We start from the raw sequence: 18,638 nt of genomic DNA, 5'->3' as shown, positions 1-18,638 counted from the left end.
CAGTCAAGACCTGATGCAGCCAAATAAATATATAAATACTTTAAAAAAATACAAGGAAATGATTTGGGACGGATGCGCAATGGACCGTTTTGTAACATGGAAGAGACAGACATTCATGATTTTACCTGATCTGTCCACGAACCAGAGGTCTGTTCTTTGTCCTGTTCATGTTTGAATCAAATGGAACCTCAAAAAACTGCAAAAAGATTGAAAAAAAAATTAAATACAACATGAAACAGTTATTTTCTTTCTGCTTTAGTTCTACAGCTTTTTCCAAAGCAAATTTTGTTTTAATTTTGATACTGTGAATACTCTTGGTACTCTTGAGAGAAAAGTTCTCTGTCCGAACATGCAATAACTTTGAAAACCACAGGTTAAGTACATGGTTGTGTTAGTCAAAGCCACTGTTTCAGGTTTACAGCATTAGTGCCGTACACAATTTCAGAATCTTTCACGCATCCCGAAGACTGTGAATCAACCAAGTTTAATCAGCTGACCTCAGAAAATGGGCTGCTGGAGTCAAAGGCCAGGTCTGAAGGAAATATTAATAAGTCAGATGGGGCTGTACACAAGCATTTAACCGTCTCCCATTCTCCTACCACTGAATAAATGTCAACAGCATTTGCTCTCACATTTCAGTATCGAAGTTACAAAGGATAGAGGGAGACCGTGACTCAGCCGGACATCCATTAATGTGCTGAATACTGGGGTTACTGGGGTTGTTTCTCAGTTTTGCCTATTAGTACTGGAGGGGGTTGCCATTCCCTCCCCAGGGGATCTTCCCGACCCAGGGATCGAACCTGCGTCTCCTGCTTGGCAGGTGGATTCTTTGCCACTGAGCCACCAGGGAAGCCCCCCATTTCCTACCACTGCTGCTGCTGCTGCTAAGTCACTTCAGTCTTGTCCGACTCTGTGTGACCCCACAGACGGCAGCCCACCAGGCTCCCCCGTCCCTGGGATTCTCCAGGCAAGAACACTGAAGTGGGTTGCCATTTCCTTCTCCAATGTGTGAAAGTGAAAAGTGAAAGTGAAGTCGCTCAGTCGTGTCCGACCCTTAGCGACCCCACAGACTGCAGCCTACCAGGCTCCTCCATCCATGGGATTTTCTAGGCAAGAGTACTGGAGTCGCTTGCCATTGCCTTCTCCGTGGACCAACCTGTTCAGTTCAGTTCAGTCGCTCAGTCATGTCCGACTCTTTGCGACCCCATGAATCACAGCACTGAGTATATGTTAATAGTATTTACCTTGTGCTACAGGATTACAGTGACAGAGAACCAAGGGACACTGCGACTCAGCCGGAAGAGAAATGAACATGCCCTAGAGATGAATAAAGGGGCTTTGCCTTCTCTTTCAAGGAGTCTATCAGTGACTTGTTGGTTGTAAGGGGGGGAATTTAATCCTGTTTATTAATACAATTATTTTGCCATCACTTTATCTGAAAGTATGACTGAAGGGTGTGTTGAGCGCCAGGCCGACCAGGGCGAGCCCTGAGGGGTCAGTGCCATGTCCATTCAGCTCACCGGGAATGAGGCCGCCCAGATGCCCCCTCCTCCCAGCTCTAGTCTGGGGCACCTGCAGAAGCACCTGGAAGGTGGGAATGCAGGAGTGGACATGTTTACACCTGCAAAATTGGCGTGAGGTCAGGTATGACTGTGGCTACACGCAGCAGCTGGGGCCTGTCGGCTTGCACTGCTGGCCCTGAGGGACACTGGGCCCGCAGCTGCCCCGGCTCCTGCTGGACCTCCGCGGGCTGCAGCCCACGCCCAAGCTCGTCCGCGTCTCACGACCTCAGGCCACGTCTGTGCGCTGCTCCATCGCCAGGCGCACCGCTCTCGTGCAGGGCACCTGCATCACCAAAGGTGCAGGTGTGAAAGCAGCGGGAAACGGACACCGTGGTCCAGTTTGCTCTCCTACATCTGGGAGGATCACTCCCGTCTGCTCTCCTCTGCCTTCCCCAGGCCCAGCACCAGATCCAAGGCCTGCATCATACCCAGGGTTGCACCAGCCCACAGCATCCTTACCAGGATCTGCACCAGGCCTAACCCCTATGGTAGACCCTCGTATCGCTCACAGTACCGCATCCTGATCAAACCTTAACTGATACAGACCTCTTCTCTACTACTTTCAACAGGCCCACTGTTTAAAAAAGTAGTTAATGGTGGCTCAGTGGCAAAGAATCTACCTGCCATGCAGGAGTTGTGGGCTTGATCCCTGGGTTGGGAAGTTCCCCTTGGAGAAGGGAATGGCTACTCATTCCAGTATTCTTGCCGGGGGAATCCCACGGACAGAGGAGCCTGGTGGGCTACAGCCCATGGGGCTGCAAAGAGTCGGACACGACTGAGCGACTAAACAACACAACAAAACTGTTCAATATGTCCACCTTATCTATGATCTCAATGACAGGCTTCCTAAGACTTGCGAATTTATCATCCTTAATGTCAAAGAGAGCTATCCAAATAGGCACTCAATAAATGACACAGTAAATAAACCATCCCTGAAAATAAATCCATTTGTAGAGTGAGTTACACTTTAAAATGATTTACAAGTGTTAAAAAATTCTTTGCCTGTGAGAGTCTATATTCCCTACTGAAGGAGTTCAAGTTACACACATCCCGTCTGCTCACCTTCCCTCCCTCCCTCGGTATTCAAACACATTCTGTAAGTATTTCTAGTAATCTTTCCTTCATGACCTATTAATTTGATTTCACAGGACTAATGAGGAATCCAATTACAAATCATGTTATTTAAATGTGGGTGAGGTGTTATCCAATATAACACAGAGACTCTTGTGTAAATAACTTTCTTGGCAGTTCTCGAGTGTCTGTGCGCACGTGCCCACACACACACTCAGTTCAGGAATTCTACTGAAAATTTTCATCTGGATGAAAAAGAGATGTTATTGTTTCTATGTTCCTGGCAAGTCAGCCATCCAGAGATGGGAACTGAGGTCTAGGATGCAGCGACTGGCCCCCAGGGTGCCACAACTTGGCACCAGCTCCTGACTCTCACGGATGCTGAAATGTATCAGGACAAGCAACATCTGGGTAGAAATGGCAGCTAACCAAGACCTTCGGGTCCTTCCAGGGAGGGATCGACAAGTCCTCCCAGCACCATGGGATCAGAGCTTGTTATGCTGCTTCTCATGCATTTTCTATAATGCTTTTCAGTTAGGGTCACGGCTTTGGTCTGGCTATCGAAGCCATGTTCCCAGAACATGAAGCAGTGTATCTTCAGGTGAGACATTTAAGCACTTTAGAACACAGAGTTGGCTTCATCTTCTCACACTTTTATCCCCCTGTGCTTTATCATCCTTTCATAATATTATTGTTTCAGTTGACTCCAACTACTTGGAGCCAGAGAAGTAAAACCTCTACAACTGATGTTGAATATAAAATACCAATGCAGTCTTACCAGCCCTTCGAACATACTGTTCACCAGCTTTTTTATGCATCCTCCCTGCTTTGAATAACGCCCGCAGTGGTTCGCTGCTTCGGGGAATGCACGTGGACAATCGCTCAGCCCAGGCCCATCCTCTCAGGCCGCTCCCCTGAAGGCTCCGGTCATTAGGTCTCAAATGGCCATGTCACCCCGTGCTTTACCCCACCCTGGACACAGTCACTGGTTTACTGAGCGGGTATCTGATTCAAACAGAGTCTCTGCTTGGGGATTTAACAAACCAAAAGCCCAGGAAAGTATGTCTCCCTCCTCTTGGGTTGTCTGTGGCCACGGAGCAGGATAAATGGAAATGGAGGAGAGGTCCTACGTTGATGCCTTGGATCCATTACCTCCAAGGCTCCATCTCCACTTTTCTAGCCTTGCGTGCATGCGTGTTAAGTCACTCAGTCACGTCGGACTCTTTGTGACCCTATGGACTGTAGCCCGCCAGGCTCCTCTGCCCATGGGATTCTCCAGGCAAGAATACTGGAGTGGGTTACCATGCTCTCCTCCAGGGGATCTCCAGCTTAAGCCAACCCAATATGGGTCTATGCCTTTAATTCCAACATCTCAACAGAGGAAGACCGTAAGGAGTCAAACATGAGAGCAGTTGCATTGTCCAGGAGGGAATGATATGTGCTTTTCCTCAGCAACTTCTTTTCTGCTTATATTCATTTCCAAAGGAAGTTTTTGTCCCAGTTTCTTTCCCTTGTAAAAACCCATCCACCTTTTGGAACTCCTTTCATTGAAAATCTCCCCTCTTACCCAGGTGCCAACCCCACCACCCACTTTCCCATCTCTCAGATGCTCCTCCCCCATTTCCTGCCCTGCACTATCCCAGGAGCTGTTCTACGAGGCAGACTCTTAGGGTAGTAAAATGGCAGAAACACAACTGAAACCAGCTCAGAGAAAAATGGGCCTTTGTGTCCTGTAACGGGGCTGTGCCTGCTTTAGGGATTTCTGAGTCTGAGGCCACATGTACTGCCATGATTCTGGCTCTTTCCATCTCCCGAGTCTCCTCCGGGTGCTCCCGCATGCAGAGGTCTTCCAGGAAGCAAAATGGCCCTGGCAGCCCTAGACGCTCAAGCTCCTAGTGACCCCAGCAGAAAAGTTTATTTCCTGACAGCTCCAAAACAGAAGTCCAGAACCACCATGGCCATGAATTCCAGGGACGAGGGGGTGATGTGACCGCAGGGAGGGAGCAGGTGGAGAGACACAAAGACACAGCACCCCACTCAAACGACGAGGACTGCCTTCTCCAAGACAACTCTATCACCAGAAGAAAACAGGAAGACGGGAGATAGACAGACGCAGTGAAATGATCTCTAACTCACTGCGAAGCTCACGGCCCCAAATCATTTCATTTCACACGTCGTACCTATAAAATAACTTGCCCACATTCGTCCTAGTTTAAGACTGAGAAGCATTAATCAATAGAAACGTAATAAATAATTTACATTAATCTTGTCTCAGAATCAGTTTGGGAATCAAAGAGTTCTATCTGTTTAATAGAGTGGTAAATGGATCATTTTTTCCTCCTCATAGCCATGCAGATACAAGTCACTATTATACCAATAGATAAATATTTATTAGATGCCTAACATGGGCTTCCCTGGTTAGCTCAGTGGTAAAGAATATGACTGCAGTACAGGAGATGCGGGTTTGATCTCTGAGTCGGGAAGATCCCCTGGAGAAGGAGATGGCGACCAGCTCCAGTAGTCTTGCTTGGGAAATCCCATGGACAGAGGAGCCTGGCTGGTGGGCTACCGTCTGTGAGGTCACAAAGAGTTGGACACGACTGAGCGATTAAACAACAATAAACATGAGATCCTCACTTTTCTATTACACCATGCTTTTTACATTAGTAGATAATTATTATTACTCCAAAGAGATGTTGCTCTGATATAAAACATACCTATTAACCCTTCTAACAGATAATTATATACGTAAGATACTACTGAATTTTTGTGAGCTAAAATGAAATAGGCACCCAAAATGGAGAGAAATATAACTCAGCCCATGTGATGAATTTCCTATTCCCACTCTGATTAATTATACGTTATGCAAAAAGTAGACATATTCTAGAGCTGTCCTTAAGTTGGGCTCAGGAAATACTGACTTTGATAATGAGGTGCAACTTTTTTCTTTCTCCATGCTAAATAACAGCAGCAACGTTCTTCTAAAGACTCAAAAGAAAAACAAACGCATGAACCTTGTTGGAGTTTGCTTTTCCATCCATTTTCTCAAAGCTGTCAACAAGTGTTTGTCACTCCAAGACGGCCCAAAGCCTCCCAGGTCCAAGATAATGTCTCAGATCAAGTTAAAAGGGATGTTAAATAAATAAGTTAAAGTCCTGGGAGGGGCACCTTATCCAGCAGGGTGTCACATACTACTGCTCGCAGCTCACAAGTCAGTTAAGGTATGCACTCAGCCTGGCTCGCTGGTTGGTACCAGTGTCCCACTGCCACCCCAAGAATCAACAAACTAAATGGGACTCTGTTGCCATTGATTCTTCCCCATGAGGTATCTGAAATAAGGTGGGTGTGTTCACATCTGCTACTCAAGCCATCATTCATTAAGCTAGGTTTTAAGGCTTCACCCCAAAAGGTCACATAACACTTATTAGAGCACTAAACGACCACATCCTGTGAGTAAAAGAAAACTCAAAAAGTCACACTGGTTTTGAGGAGATTCAGAAATGCTGTTCTACGTCAACTCTTTCTCCTACCAGAGGGATCTCAATTTATAACACTGCTTTCTGAAAATAGATGGAAGGAAAGTACATAGAAATATTTACAACTGGGTAGAGAGGATGAAGGGGTGACTACTCTTTTTGTATCTTACAACTGTCTATAAAGACCATGTATTATCTACTTAGGGGGTAAAATTAATAAAAATTTTTACCTACATGAGACAAATACAAAACTTGAACAGACTCTCTTTAGATTAACCAATAAAGAATTACCAAATGTATCCAGTATAAAGCCCATATTAGTGAAGCCTTAGCCAACAAAGTGAACCTTGTTCCCCCGAGAAAGAACCACAGAGTGAAAAGTGGATCCTAAATATTTCCCAGGGACACCCATTTCCCCATCCTCTGTGCCACTTCTTTCATTCAGGCAACTATTTTATCATTTGGCCTAGATTACAACACCTCCCAACACTCCCTGTCTGCAGTATTGACCACTCCCCACCCACCCATCAATTTCTCACACAACAGCCAACACCATCTTTTCAGGTACAGACCTGATTATTCTAGTTCCCAGCACAAAACTCTCCATGGCTCCCTCCTGCCCAGAGAGTCAAGTCCAGCGCTCGCACATGGCATGGAAAGCCCTTCACAGAAGCTCCGGCCCCTTTGCCTCCTGCACCCTTCTCTTTTCTTCCCAACATGCTCTGTTCCCAGGGTCTGAACTGCTTGTTGGGCCCTCGGTTTGCTGTCAGTTCTTCCACAGTCTCCACGTTTCTCTGCAGGGACCCATCGTTGTTGCCAGGCCACATCCGTCATCAGTGAAGGACTTGGGGCAGGGGTCTGCCCAGAATTCTGGTGTTCTGTGTGGACCTCAGCTGTGGAGCTCTGCCCAACAACCACCCACAGGACCGTAAGGATTCACAAGTTCACAGTCACCAGCGTCCAAGGGGCTTGTACCACTCACTCCCGGACCATCCACTTTGACCTCTTGAGCCCACTGGCTCTGCTCCTCTCCACAGAGTTGGTTTTTAGTCTGGTTCGTTCTCAACCCTCCCCATGGACCGAGGAGACTCGCTGGGCGCAGTCCAGAGGGTTGAATATAGTCGGACACGACTGAAGCGGTTTGGCAGGATGCATTCTCAACCCACATGCAACCTCCGCCTTCCCTCCACCTGGGCTGGCGACCCCATTCCCTCCCACCTCCCAGAACACCTGTTCCACGTGTCAGCCCTTTCCCTATAGCACATCCGGTCTGCACCTTTTAGCTGCATTGTTCCTATCCATACCTCAACGTGCTTCATTTCCTCCAACCCCGCACATCTCCTGACGTCATCAGCTGATGTGAGCACAAGGTGAGCGTTTGGAAACGAAAGGAAATGGTCTCTAACACGACAAAGGAAATGGTCTCTAACACGACAAAGGAAATGGTCTCTAACACGACGTGAAGTCTGGGGCCCTCATCTTAGCCAGCACAATTAGTAGCAGGAGGGGTCCGTGGCAAGGTTAAGAACCCTCCAGAAATCTCCCAATAAGCTCCAAGGAATTTCTATTCTAACAGCTGCCAAGAACTATAATCCTATCTTTGCAGAAACCATTTTTAAAATAGTTAATTCTGATGGCCAGTTTTGGAGAACAATAAATAAATGCACGAATGTCCACTAAAGGAGACTTATGTGAACAGACTAAATTGCAAATATTTTCTTTAAGCCCAGCTTTGAACTCGGATTTCACAGATTAAAAAAAAAACCTTTCCTCAAGTAGTGATACTTCATTCTAATCTAATGAGGACACAAGACTAGCAAGTTAATAAATTCTTGTGGATTCCTCCACAACTATTAAAAAAACAGGCATGTTCACTGAAACCATTAACGGTGATAATACGACAACAGTCCGACCTCTGAAATAGTCCCCTAAATACAGAGTTTAAATGCCACCCAGAGCATAGAAGATGAACATTTTAAAAGGCAAGAAATAAGTAAAATCACCTGTGTCTATAGAGTAATCCACAGCAGAAGAATGATGACACTAGACATGAAAAGGTGGTATCACAAGTTGAGAAATAAAACTGGCCAATCTGCAAAGGCTCAGATGCTGCCATAATAACAACTGGTCCCAGCGGGGTCGGGGGGTGGGAGCCAGAGAAATCATTAAGCCATCTGAGACGCTCCAAACAAAGAAACTGTAAAATTCTGAACTATAAAGCGAAGGAAATACACTTAATCCCTGAGGGGTTGCAGTATGTATTTCAACTGGGTGATCCCTTCTCCAGTGAGGACATGGCGATATGCTGGAACCTGGAGTGACACAGAATCTCAACTGACTGGATGTGGCCAGGAGCCAGCCTGCGCCAGCACCCAGGCACCTGTTGGTTTAATCATCGCATTACTCCAGACACCCAAGGCGGTGGGGGTGCGGAGAGGAGGAGGCCAGGGGAATAGGGAAAAATACGTCTCATTCATTTTGCCTATCAGAGAATGTATACCTTAAAAAAAATAGTTACATGTGCTTTCTGTAAATGTTCAATAATGCGTTAGAAGATTAACACATTTCTTCTAAGATTACAGTTTATTTTTTGAACTTGAGATCCTAGAGGGTGCAAAGGGAGATGTTTTTGAGTAAGCAACTACCTCATTCACTATATTATCCTAAGCAAGGTGGCTCAAAACTCTCTTGAATGATCCTGTTTCCTTCTGTCACTGAGATTCTACGATGGGGGTACAATTACAGATGCATTTCAACTCCAATAAAATTTCTCTGCTGCCCATTTTCCCAGATAATTCTCAAATAGTCTCCTGTCAATTAGCTAAAATTATTTTTAAATAAGCTTTTGAAAGTCTTTGTTAAAAGCAGGTGTATTACAAAATGTGCTTCTTCAGGAACTTAAGTGAAAGAGAAAAAAACTGGAATGGTGAATAAAAACAATGAATATTACATCAAAATAGTAATAAAGATAAAATACTTGTATCAAAAAATAAAATAGCACATAAAATATACTGGCACATTTTCAAAGCCTTAAGGGAACACAGGTGTTACATGTATAAGTTGTCACTAAGTGGAACACTTTCGACAGCTTTTCACAGTCTTTTCTGTTCCTCTATTCCCACTGCTTTTCTTTCAGTCTGATGACTGGACATGCCTCAATTCTGTGTCTGATATATTCAGAATATATATCTCAGCATAGACTTGGGCCTATGGTTCCTTTGCTGAAAGACAGGAAACGGCTGAAAATCCTTTTGGTAGGGCAAGACACCTGTCATGCACAAGGATGGGATATTGGGTAACTTCCCAGGATCCTCAAAAGTTGAAGTACATATAACTTCTTTCCTGAGAAGCTAAGCAAAAACTACCGATGCAACATGGTTTCCATTTTCTGAGAGCAGAACATGTGCACTGACCACCTTACAGAATGACCCTGAAAAAACCCTGAAATAACACAGTGGTCAATCCACAGAAGAAAAAGCTTTCCATCTGTACACAGAATACTTTCAGCCCTCCTGTGGAATACATGTTTCCTTTTCTAAGATGTGTGGATAAAAATTCCAGATTACTCAGAGTTTCTAGGAAGAAAAGGTAGAATAGAGTTCTGAGGTTCATTTTGAGTTTTTCAACGAAAACTTTTTAAAAGTTTTAACTTAATTAAACACAGCATATAGAGAACTTAAATATGCCTAACCTTTCTGTTAAATACTAATGCAATCCCAGAAAGTGGGCAAACATTTAAAAATGCCCATGAATTACAGTAGTTGACTAGTGTCTGTGAATTTATTTGTATGATTATGCAGCTTAGATGAATGGCGAAGCCACTTATCGGCCATCAAATCCCAATACTTAAAGAACTGTAACTGATGACATATCCATGTATTTTCTGTCTGTATTACTGCCTCAGAGGCAATTCTTAGAATATTGGGAATATACATGCTTCTCTATGTCTGCACAACTATCTGTGTGAATCTGTGTGAAGTGGCAATCTAGTTTTCTAAGAGAATTAATGTCTCAATGAAACACTTATTAAGAAAAGGTTTTGATTTTAATGAGCACCTTTCTTTCCACTTTCTTTTTAAATACACTCGAGTGGGAGGGCTTCCCAGGTGGCCGAGTGGTAAAGAATCTGTCTGCCATTGCAGGAGATGTAAGAGACACGGGTTCGATCCCTGGGTCTGGAAGATTCCCTGGAGGAGGGCATGGCAACCCACTCCGATATTCTTGCCTGGGAAATCCCATGGATAGAGGAGCCTGGTGGGCTACCTTCCACAGAGTTGCAAAGAGTAGGATGTAACTGAAGGGAGTTGGCACGGCACGTGGGAGGGCAGGTTTTCTGAGATGTGTGTCCCTCCCTCTTTACTGCTGGTGATGTGGGACAACAGCAGAAGGAAGCCTCCATGTGGCGATGGGTACAGTAGCAAATGACGACGAGGTGCTGGCACCAGGCAAATGCTAACCAGTACCCAGGGTCACAATTTACACGTAAAACATGTAAGAACTTCTTTGAATGCACATTCAATCAGAGATTTTACTTTAGAAATACCAAATGGACCACAACTCTCCTGTATTTTAAAAAATCTTCCATATCAGGTACTGCTTCTCTCCTGTGAGGTATTGAAATCCTACATTTATGTGCCAGGATAAAATATTAATAGTAAGTAACAACAACCACGACCACCCCCTCAAAATCCACAACAAATGGAAAGGTAAACAGACCCTTTATAATTAAATGTCATGATAAAAAATCAATGTTAGATAATAAGTGTCTTTATAAAAAACAGTCTGCCAAATTACCTAACCATTAAGACATTTATTTTAGTTTATCAGTTGACAGTGACTTTTACTCCTCAGTGAGACGCGATTAACATACTTCTCATTCTTTAAAAGGCAGTCTTCACAGGGATAATACAGATTAACAAGACAAGTCATTCTTGGAAGAAAGGGTTGGGATTTTGTCAATTGATCTTTTACAGGTAAACCAGCACAATGACTTACAATTAGGCTTAAAGATCCTAGAAAATATTTGCATATGAATTCTTGGCAGAATGTATGAGGAACAGAAATAAAGCAGAATCTAGTTTATACTAACATATTTTTCAAAATGATAGCTGTTATAATCAAATACATTTGAGACATCATTTTATCATACTGACAAACATTTTTAATTTTTAAAAATTAAAATCAATTCTATTGGAAGTTTATTTTTTTAAAAGAAAATTACCATCACAAATCAAGATTTCGAAAGCTATGCAACCAAGAGATCAGATGTAATAGTGCAATTAAATACTGCAATTAAATGAACAGGCTGGTTGAAGGTTACTGGCCACAGATATTACATAATACTGAGTAATCTAAATGTTGTATTGCTTCATAAGATGTCAATGAAATTACTATTAAGAATATAAAATGATTGAAATTAAAATAAAAACAAACAGGAACATGAAAATAAGAATATATTATTTCAATATCACTTACAAAAGAAAAAGAAAACATTCTTATGAAGGGCAGTAAAGGAACTCGAAACTGAATGAGTTTAGTTCGTTTTTAATAAATTCCACTTCTGCAACAAACAACATATTAAGGAAATGATCTAGAAGTAGAGGAGAAAACTACATGATGAAAATTTAAATGGGGACTTTCCTAGTGGTCCAATGGTTAAGAATCCACCTCCCAATGCAGGGGGCACACTAGTTCGATCCCCGTTCAGAGAACTAAGATCCCAGATGCCACAGGGTAATTAAGCCCGAGAGCTGCAACAAAAGATGCCACAACTAGGATCCGATGCAGCCAAAATAAATAATAAATAAATATTTTTTAAAAGTTAAGTGTCTGCTGCAGTTGCTTCTAACAGATAAACGCTGGAAGGGAATTAAAGAAATGGTTAAAATGTGGTAAGACAACTTTATGGACTATCAGGTGGTCATTAAAAATGATAATTAAGACTTTAATAGTCTGGAAAAATGCTTCAAACACTAACAATGCAGTTTATAATTTATAATTTGTCTGGAATGCTGGGTCTATGGGTTTTTGCTCTGTTTCCCAAATTTTGTTTTTATTGTAATAATGAGAAAAATAATAAGCACAGAGAATAAACTATTCAGATACATGTGGCTACATTTAAAAAGATTTGCAGATGGTCTGGGAATATTTTTTAAAAATTAAATGTTACGTTACATTTTCCCAACAACATTAAATATTTTAGGTTTTCCAAAACACATTAGATACGTAGAAGCTTCATCACAAATGCTTTTCTGAAGGTTAGTTTGAGGGAGAAAGTCTTTATGAACATCGTAGGTCAAACAGACTTCGAGAAGAAGTTCCTTTTAGAAAAGGTTTCTTCACTTTTAAGAACTCTCCTTTAAATTATATTTTCCATAGCTTTATCTGTTTATTCATGGATGTAGTTTGCTAAGGCCATATTTCTCAGAATTTTTATTTTTTACTTTTACAACATGTTCTAATGTGCTTAAGAATTTACAGACACTGAGACCAGCAAGCTAGGACTACAAGCTGAAACCCTTTCCAATATTAAATATTAGAGGCAACAGAGGGATTCTTCTAGGTGCCAACAGAAAGCCTCAGGTGTGCACACCCGCAGTTTCCCACTCTGAGCTGTGATGCTGAGGAACAAAATAGCTAAGCCTGTAATCACTATGTAATTTATTTTACTTTCAAAAAAAACCACTGTCTTGTTTAGACACTATGAAAATAGATAGGTAACTCCCTTTGAAACATTCTTAAAATTTGTTATGAAAGAAATAATGGACAGATCCTGGCTAATCCTGTGAAAAAGAAAGTGAAGTCGTTCAGTTGTGTCCGACTCTTTGCGACCCCATGCACTGTAGCCTGCAAGGCTCCTCTGTCCATGGAATTTTCCAGGCAATAGTTGCTTCTCATAATAACCAGTCACAACGCGAGGCAGGTGAAGACCTATAAGAGGTTTCATAACCAAATGAATGTAACGGAGAAGCAAACACAGAACAGCAATGGGATAGCGCCTTCTTAACACTGATAAGGCTAAAGCAATGCACTGACTTATTCTGAATGAATCAGGAATAACGTCCCGTTAGTGGCTGTCACTCACACGGGGTTTACTATTTCCACGCCTGGGCTCAGTGTTTTGTGCATTGTCTTATCCCATCTCCCACCCTCCCCATCTTCTTTTTTAAATATATATTTTTAAAATCATGGACTATTTTCGAAGTCTTGATTAATTGAACACATAACCCCTGCATTGGAAGGTGAAGTCTTAACCACTGAACTGTCAGGGAAATCCCAAGCCTTATCTCTGTTAGATAAGTATTACCATTGTGTTCCTTTGAAAGATGAGGTAACTGAGGCCCAGACAAGGAATTAACCAAGGTTGTTAAGGCTTGGATTTGAAACCGGGCAGGCTGAGTCCCTGTGCTCAATCATGGTCCTACACACTATCCAGCACCGGAGGCCTCAGCACGAGACACTCCAGGGATGAGGAGGTTCTCAGGTGCCATGAGACAGAGACCCTGGCTCCAGATCAAACGCTAAGTTGTGTCCGACTCTTTGCGACCCCATGAACTGCAGCATGCCAGGCTTCCCTGTCCTTCACCATCTCCCGGAGTTTGCTCAAACTCATGTCCATTGAGTCGGTGATATCATCCAACCCTAAGATCCTTAATTTATAATTTAATAAGAGGCAACATGGTAAGATTCACAGAAATGAAGATGATAACTGCCGAGAGTCAGGTTCAGGGGGAGGAAAGACTGAGTCTCAAGACCGGTATGTCCAAAATTTGGCCCACCAGGACTGGGGTACAACATTCCTGAGAACTTTTAGCAAAAGTTTATGTTTAAAATATTGTATAAAAAAAAAATTAAAAAAAATATTGTATAATGTCACTTATAAGTGCAATCAAGAAAAATAGAACAGATGAAATTATTTGCAAAAATGAACCAGAGACCCAGACATAGAGAAAAATGTATGGATACCAAGGGGGAAGGGGGGGAGATAGGATGGATTGAGAAACTGGGCTTGATACTATCGATATCTATGTATTAAATACTTACACTATCGATACTATGTATTAAATAGGTAACTAATGAGAACATACTGTACAGCCCAGGAAACTCTACTGAATATTCTGCAGTGATCTAGATCTAAGTGGGAAGGAAATCCAAAAAGAGGAAATATATTTGTGTATAGCTGATTCACTCAGCTGTACAGCAGAAACTAACACAACATTGTAAAGCAACTATACTCCAATAAATTTTTTTTTTAATATTCTATGTTTACTTGTCCAGCTACTGCTTAAGAATAGTTGGGCTAACCCTTCACAAGTAAGAAATAAGAACCTAAAGTAACATTTCTTGCCACCAATATGGCAGTTATCATTAGGGGTATAACACAATAATCTGGAGACTACATTTCAAATGATCTTATTCTTTTCAAAAAGAACCAAAGATATGCTCACTTGCAGTGGAATCAGTTATAAATTATTGGACACAATTCCAATATAGAAACAATGTGGGCTTAGTTAATGCAAATTTTGCTTTATTTATGAAACAGCGTAACATACAAAATTGATAAAAAAACCTTTTAAAAGCAAATAATATTTAGTAACATGGGAAGTTCATGATTTGGTATTAAGAGAAAAAATAAAATGACACGCCATATATAATATAACACCTGTGTATGTGTATTGAAAAAGATTAGACAAGAGCTGTAAACCAATATATACTCCTTTCTAAAGTAATGCTCAAAATTCTCCAAGTCAGGCTTCAAGAGTACGTGAATTGTGAACTTCCAGATATTCAAGTTGGTTTTAGAAAAGGCAGAGGAACCAGAGATTAAATTGCCAACATCCACTGGATCATCAAAAAAGCAAAAGAGTTCCAGAAAAACATCTATCTCTGCTTTATTGACTATGCCAAAGCCTTTGACTATGTGGATCACCACAAACTGTGAAAAATTCTTAAAGAGATGGGAATACCAGACCGCCTGACCTGCCTCTTGAGAAACCTGTATGCAGGTCAGGAAGCAACAGTTAGAACTGGACATGGAACAACAGACTGGTTCCAAATAGGGAAAGGAGTACGTCAAGGCCGTATACTGTCACCCTGCTTATTTAACTTATATGCAGAGTACATCATGAGAAACAGCTGGGCTGGAGGAAGCACAAGCTGGAATCAAGATTGCTGGGAGAAACATCAATAACCTCAGATATGCAGACGACACCACCCTTATGGCAGAAAGTGAAGAAGAACTAAAGAGCCTCTTGATGAAAGTGAAAGAGGAGAGTGAAAAAGTTGGCTTAAAGCTCAACATTCAGAAAGCTAAAATCATGGTATCTGGTCCCATCACCTCATGGCAAATAGATGGGGAAACAGTGAGAGACTTTATTTCCTTCGGGCTCCAAAATCACTGCAGATGGTGACTGCAACTGTGAAATTAAAAGATGCTTACTCCTTGGAAGAAAAGTTATGACCTACCTAGACAGCATATTAAAAAGCAATGACATTACTTTGCCAGCAAAGGTCTGTCTAGTCAAAGCTATGGTTTTTCTAGTAGTCATATATGGATGTGAGAGTTGGGCTATAAAAAAAGCTGAGCACCGAAGAATTGATCCTTTTGAACTGTGGTGTTGGAGAAGACTCTTGAGAGTCCCTTGGACTGCAAGGAGATCCAACCAGTCCATCCTAAAGGAAATCAATCCTGAATATTCATTGGAAGGACTGATGCTGAAGCTGAAACTCCAATACTTTGGACACCTGATGCGAAGAACTGACTTATTTGAAAAGACCCTGATGCTGGGAAAGACTGAAGTTGGGAGGAGAAGGGGACAACAGAGGATGAAACGGTTGGATGGCATCACTGACTCAATGGACATGAGTTTGAGTAAATTCCAGGAGCTGGTGATAGACCGGGAGGCCTGGCATGGGGTCGCAAACAATCAGACATGACTGAGCAACTGAACGGAACTGAACTGAAAGGAAATTTTATTAATGCGTGTCCCTTTAATGGTCATCACTGTATGAAATACTTGAAAGAACTGAAAGCAGAGAATTGTGATTTAGTTTATTTTAATGCAGTAAAGGACTTCCCTGGTGGCTCAAGAGTAAACAACCCGCCTGTGATGCGGTAGATTTGGCAGGAGCTGTGGGTTCGATTCCTGGGTCGGGAAGACCCCCTGGAGAAGGAAATGGCAACTCACTCCAGTATTCTTGCCTGGAGAATCCCATGGACAGCTTATGGGGTCACAAAAGAGTGGGACATGACTTAGCGGCTAAACAATAATGTAGTAAAATTGCTAGGTTGCAGAAATATGTTAAAGAAATGTTTTGAATGTCTCTGTTATTTAAGAACGGCTTGGAATTAAAGAGCTCTGATAAAAATCACAAAACTGTAGGTCTGCATGGAGTGAAAGAAAAACCCAGAAATATAAGCAATTTATTTAAGAACATGCTGATGAATCTAGACATAAACTGCACTTGACAGCTGAAAATAGCAGTGATTTCCCAATATCGGACTGAAAACCACTCCACTCCACTGCCTAGAATGTCAGGACTCAAATCCTCCTGTCCTCGGACACCCAGAACATGGCTTTTTCGGTCTACCTTAATGCTATTTAGTTTAAGTGATTTGCTTTAGGAAGCTCTCATAATCTATAGATAAGCATGCATCAGACTCCTAATCATACTCTTAACACTATCCTTAAGATTTTCTGTATTAAAACATTAAATATATGGTAACTCTTGCAGGGAGAATTATTTTTATTCTCCTTATCTTTGCTCAATGTTTTAAAAGAAGTGTTAATTGTTTACTTCCACTTTGTATATATTCATTTCCAAAAGGAAAATTACTAGGTTAAAAGCTATAAATACTTTTGGATCTACCACTCAGACATACATGTATTGTGTTCACTCTAATAATCTAATATTTGTTTTATAATACTCACAAACTTCCCATGTCATTAAGTGTTATTTGGAAATGCTGACTTTTACGATATTCATAATATGCCATTATATGGATAAAACATAATTTAACTGAGTCCATTTTATATGTTGAAATCATGTCCAACAGATTTTAATACATATCCTATTTGCAGGTATCTTGATAATTTACTTTAAAACATTTCTAGAAATGGACTTTCTTGGTTGAAGAGAATATACATTTTTAACAATTTTAAACTACCGAAACTTCCCTCCAGAAAGATTGTCTCAATTTATATTCTCCACAGCACTGAGAGGGCCTGCCTTCCAGTGTTCTCACTAACATTATGTAAAACAATTAAAAAAAAAAGAGAAAAACAAAACGAAAGCACATTTACCTATTTAGTTGTTTATCACCACATGTGGCTTCTCACTGATTTTAAAAAATTTCAACACAGGAGATAAACTAAACTTTACAACTTTATGAAAAGGCTTAAGTTAATAAAGCACTGATTGTGAAAATGAAGCCATCAGCACCTGCAAATATCTGTATGTTCATGTTTTTCTCTGTCTTCTTTCACTATAATTAATTCCTAAATTAATTCCTAACATTGTGAGTCAAGGTAGACATCTTGTTCTGCTAACCTCATAAATAAGATCATTACAAAAAAGAGAACACCCTGGCAAAAACTGTGTTTTGAAGGAGGAGATTCACTCTAAGTTTTGACATGCACATATCAAGAATACAAGTAAGTACAGCAGTCAACCAACCAAAGACTCAACTGGGCTTTAGGGTGAGAAATTTTCTGAAAATATCAGTATACAGTTGCAACCAAGACAACTGCAAAAAAGAGGGTGAAGCAGACTGGTAATGCATGAAAGCAAATCTAGACGTTTGGGTTAACAGCGAGAGAAACGTCTGGAAAGATGTCTATGTAATTACCCAGTCTTTCCTTGAAAGGACGCTTATTACTCAAAGGTCAAGTGCGTAAGTCACACCTCATTTTTCTGTCATATCTGAAAAAGAAACTGCTGCACACAAATTAATTTTCTAGATTAACAGTAATTTTCTATTTTGAATAACCAAATGTTTGTAAAATTAAAGTCAAATTTTGATGGAAATGTTTCTAAAATTTCTATTTCTGAGCTTTCAAAACTATTTACTTCTGAGTCTCGTCTGACATTGTCTGCAATAACTGAGGGTGCCTGCCTTCACAGATTGCTCTAATTCCTCAGCTTTTAAAAATATATCACCTTTGTTTTCCTTTTTTGTTTAACGCCAGCGTTTTCTTCTTCATCTTCATCTCTAACCCTTAACTTACTACTTTTAATTTTCTGTCCTTACTTAAACACAAAAAAGACTAGAAGTGAAAGAAAAAAAAAAACAACCAAACTACTTGATTAAATATTGTATCTTATATACTTGATTAAATGCAGTTATCAAAGGCAGAGCTTTTAGGGTAGTTCTCAATCTCTATTCCAACCTCTTTTGTTTACTGTGCAAATGCCAAACATTTCGAGGTTTGAAAAAGATTTCAATCAGAGGTGTGACTGACTTGCAGTCCTGAAATCTAAAAGTTTCAATATGGCTGAAATGGGTGAAGGTGGTCAAAAGGTACAAAAG

The 18,638-nt window shown here is 41.2% G+C and overlaps 1 protein-coding gene across 1 annotated transcript in view; it reads right to left on the bottom strand.

Moving 5' to 3' along the window:
• Positions 1-18,638, bottom strand: part of COX10 (cytochrome c oxidase assembly factor heme A:farnesyltransferase COX10) — a 109,667-nt gene that overhangs the window by 27,027 nt on the left and 64,002 nt on the right. The window contains exon 5 of the mRNA XM_055407319.2: positions 126-196. Within this exon, the coding sequence (XP_055263294.2) occupies positions 126-196 (71 nt within the window). The remainder of the gene's footprint in view (positions 1-125; positions 197-18,638) is intronic.

This window comes from Moschus berezovskii, chromosome 20, assembly GCF_049115385.1.
Source record: "Moschus berezovskii isolate FMDL1 chromosome 20, NW_MosBer_1.0, whole genome shotgun sequence".
NCBI lineage: Eukaryota > Metazoa > Chordata > Mammalia > Artiodactyla > Moschidae > Moschus > Moschus berezovskii.
Note: the sequence above shows the minus strand (reverse complement) of the source record. Positions and strands in the feature narration are given on the sequence as shown.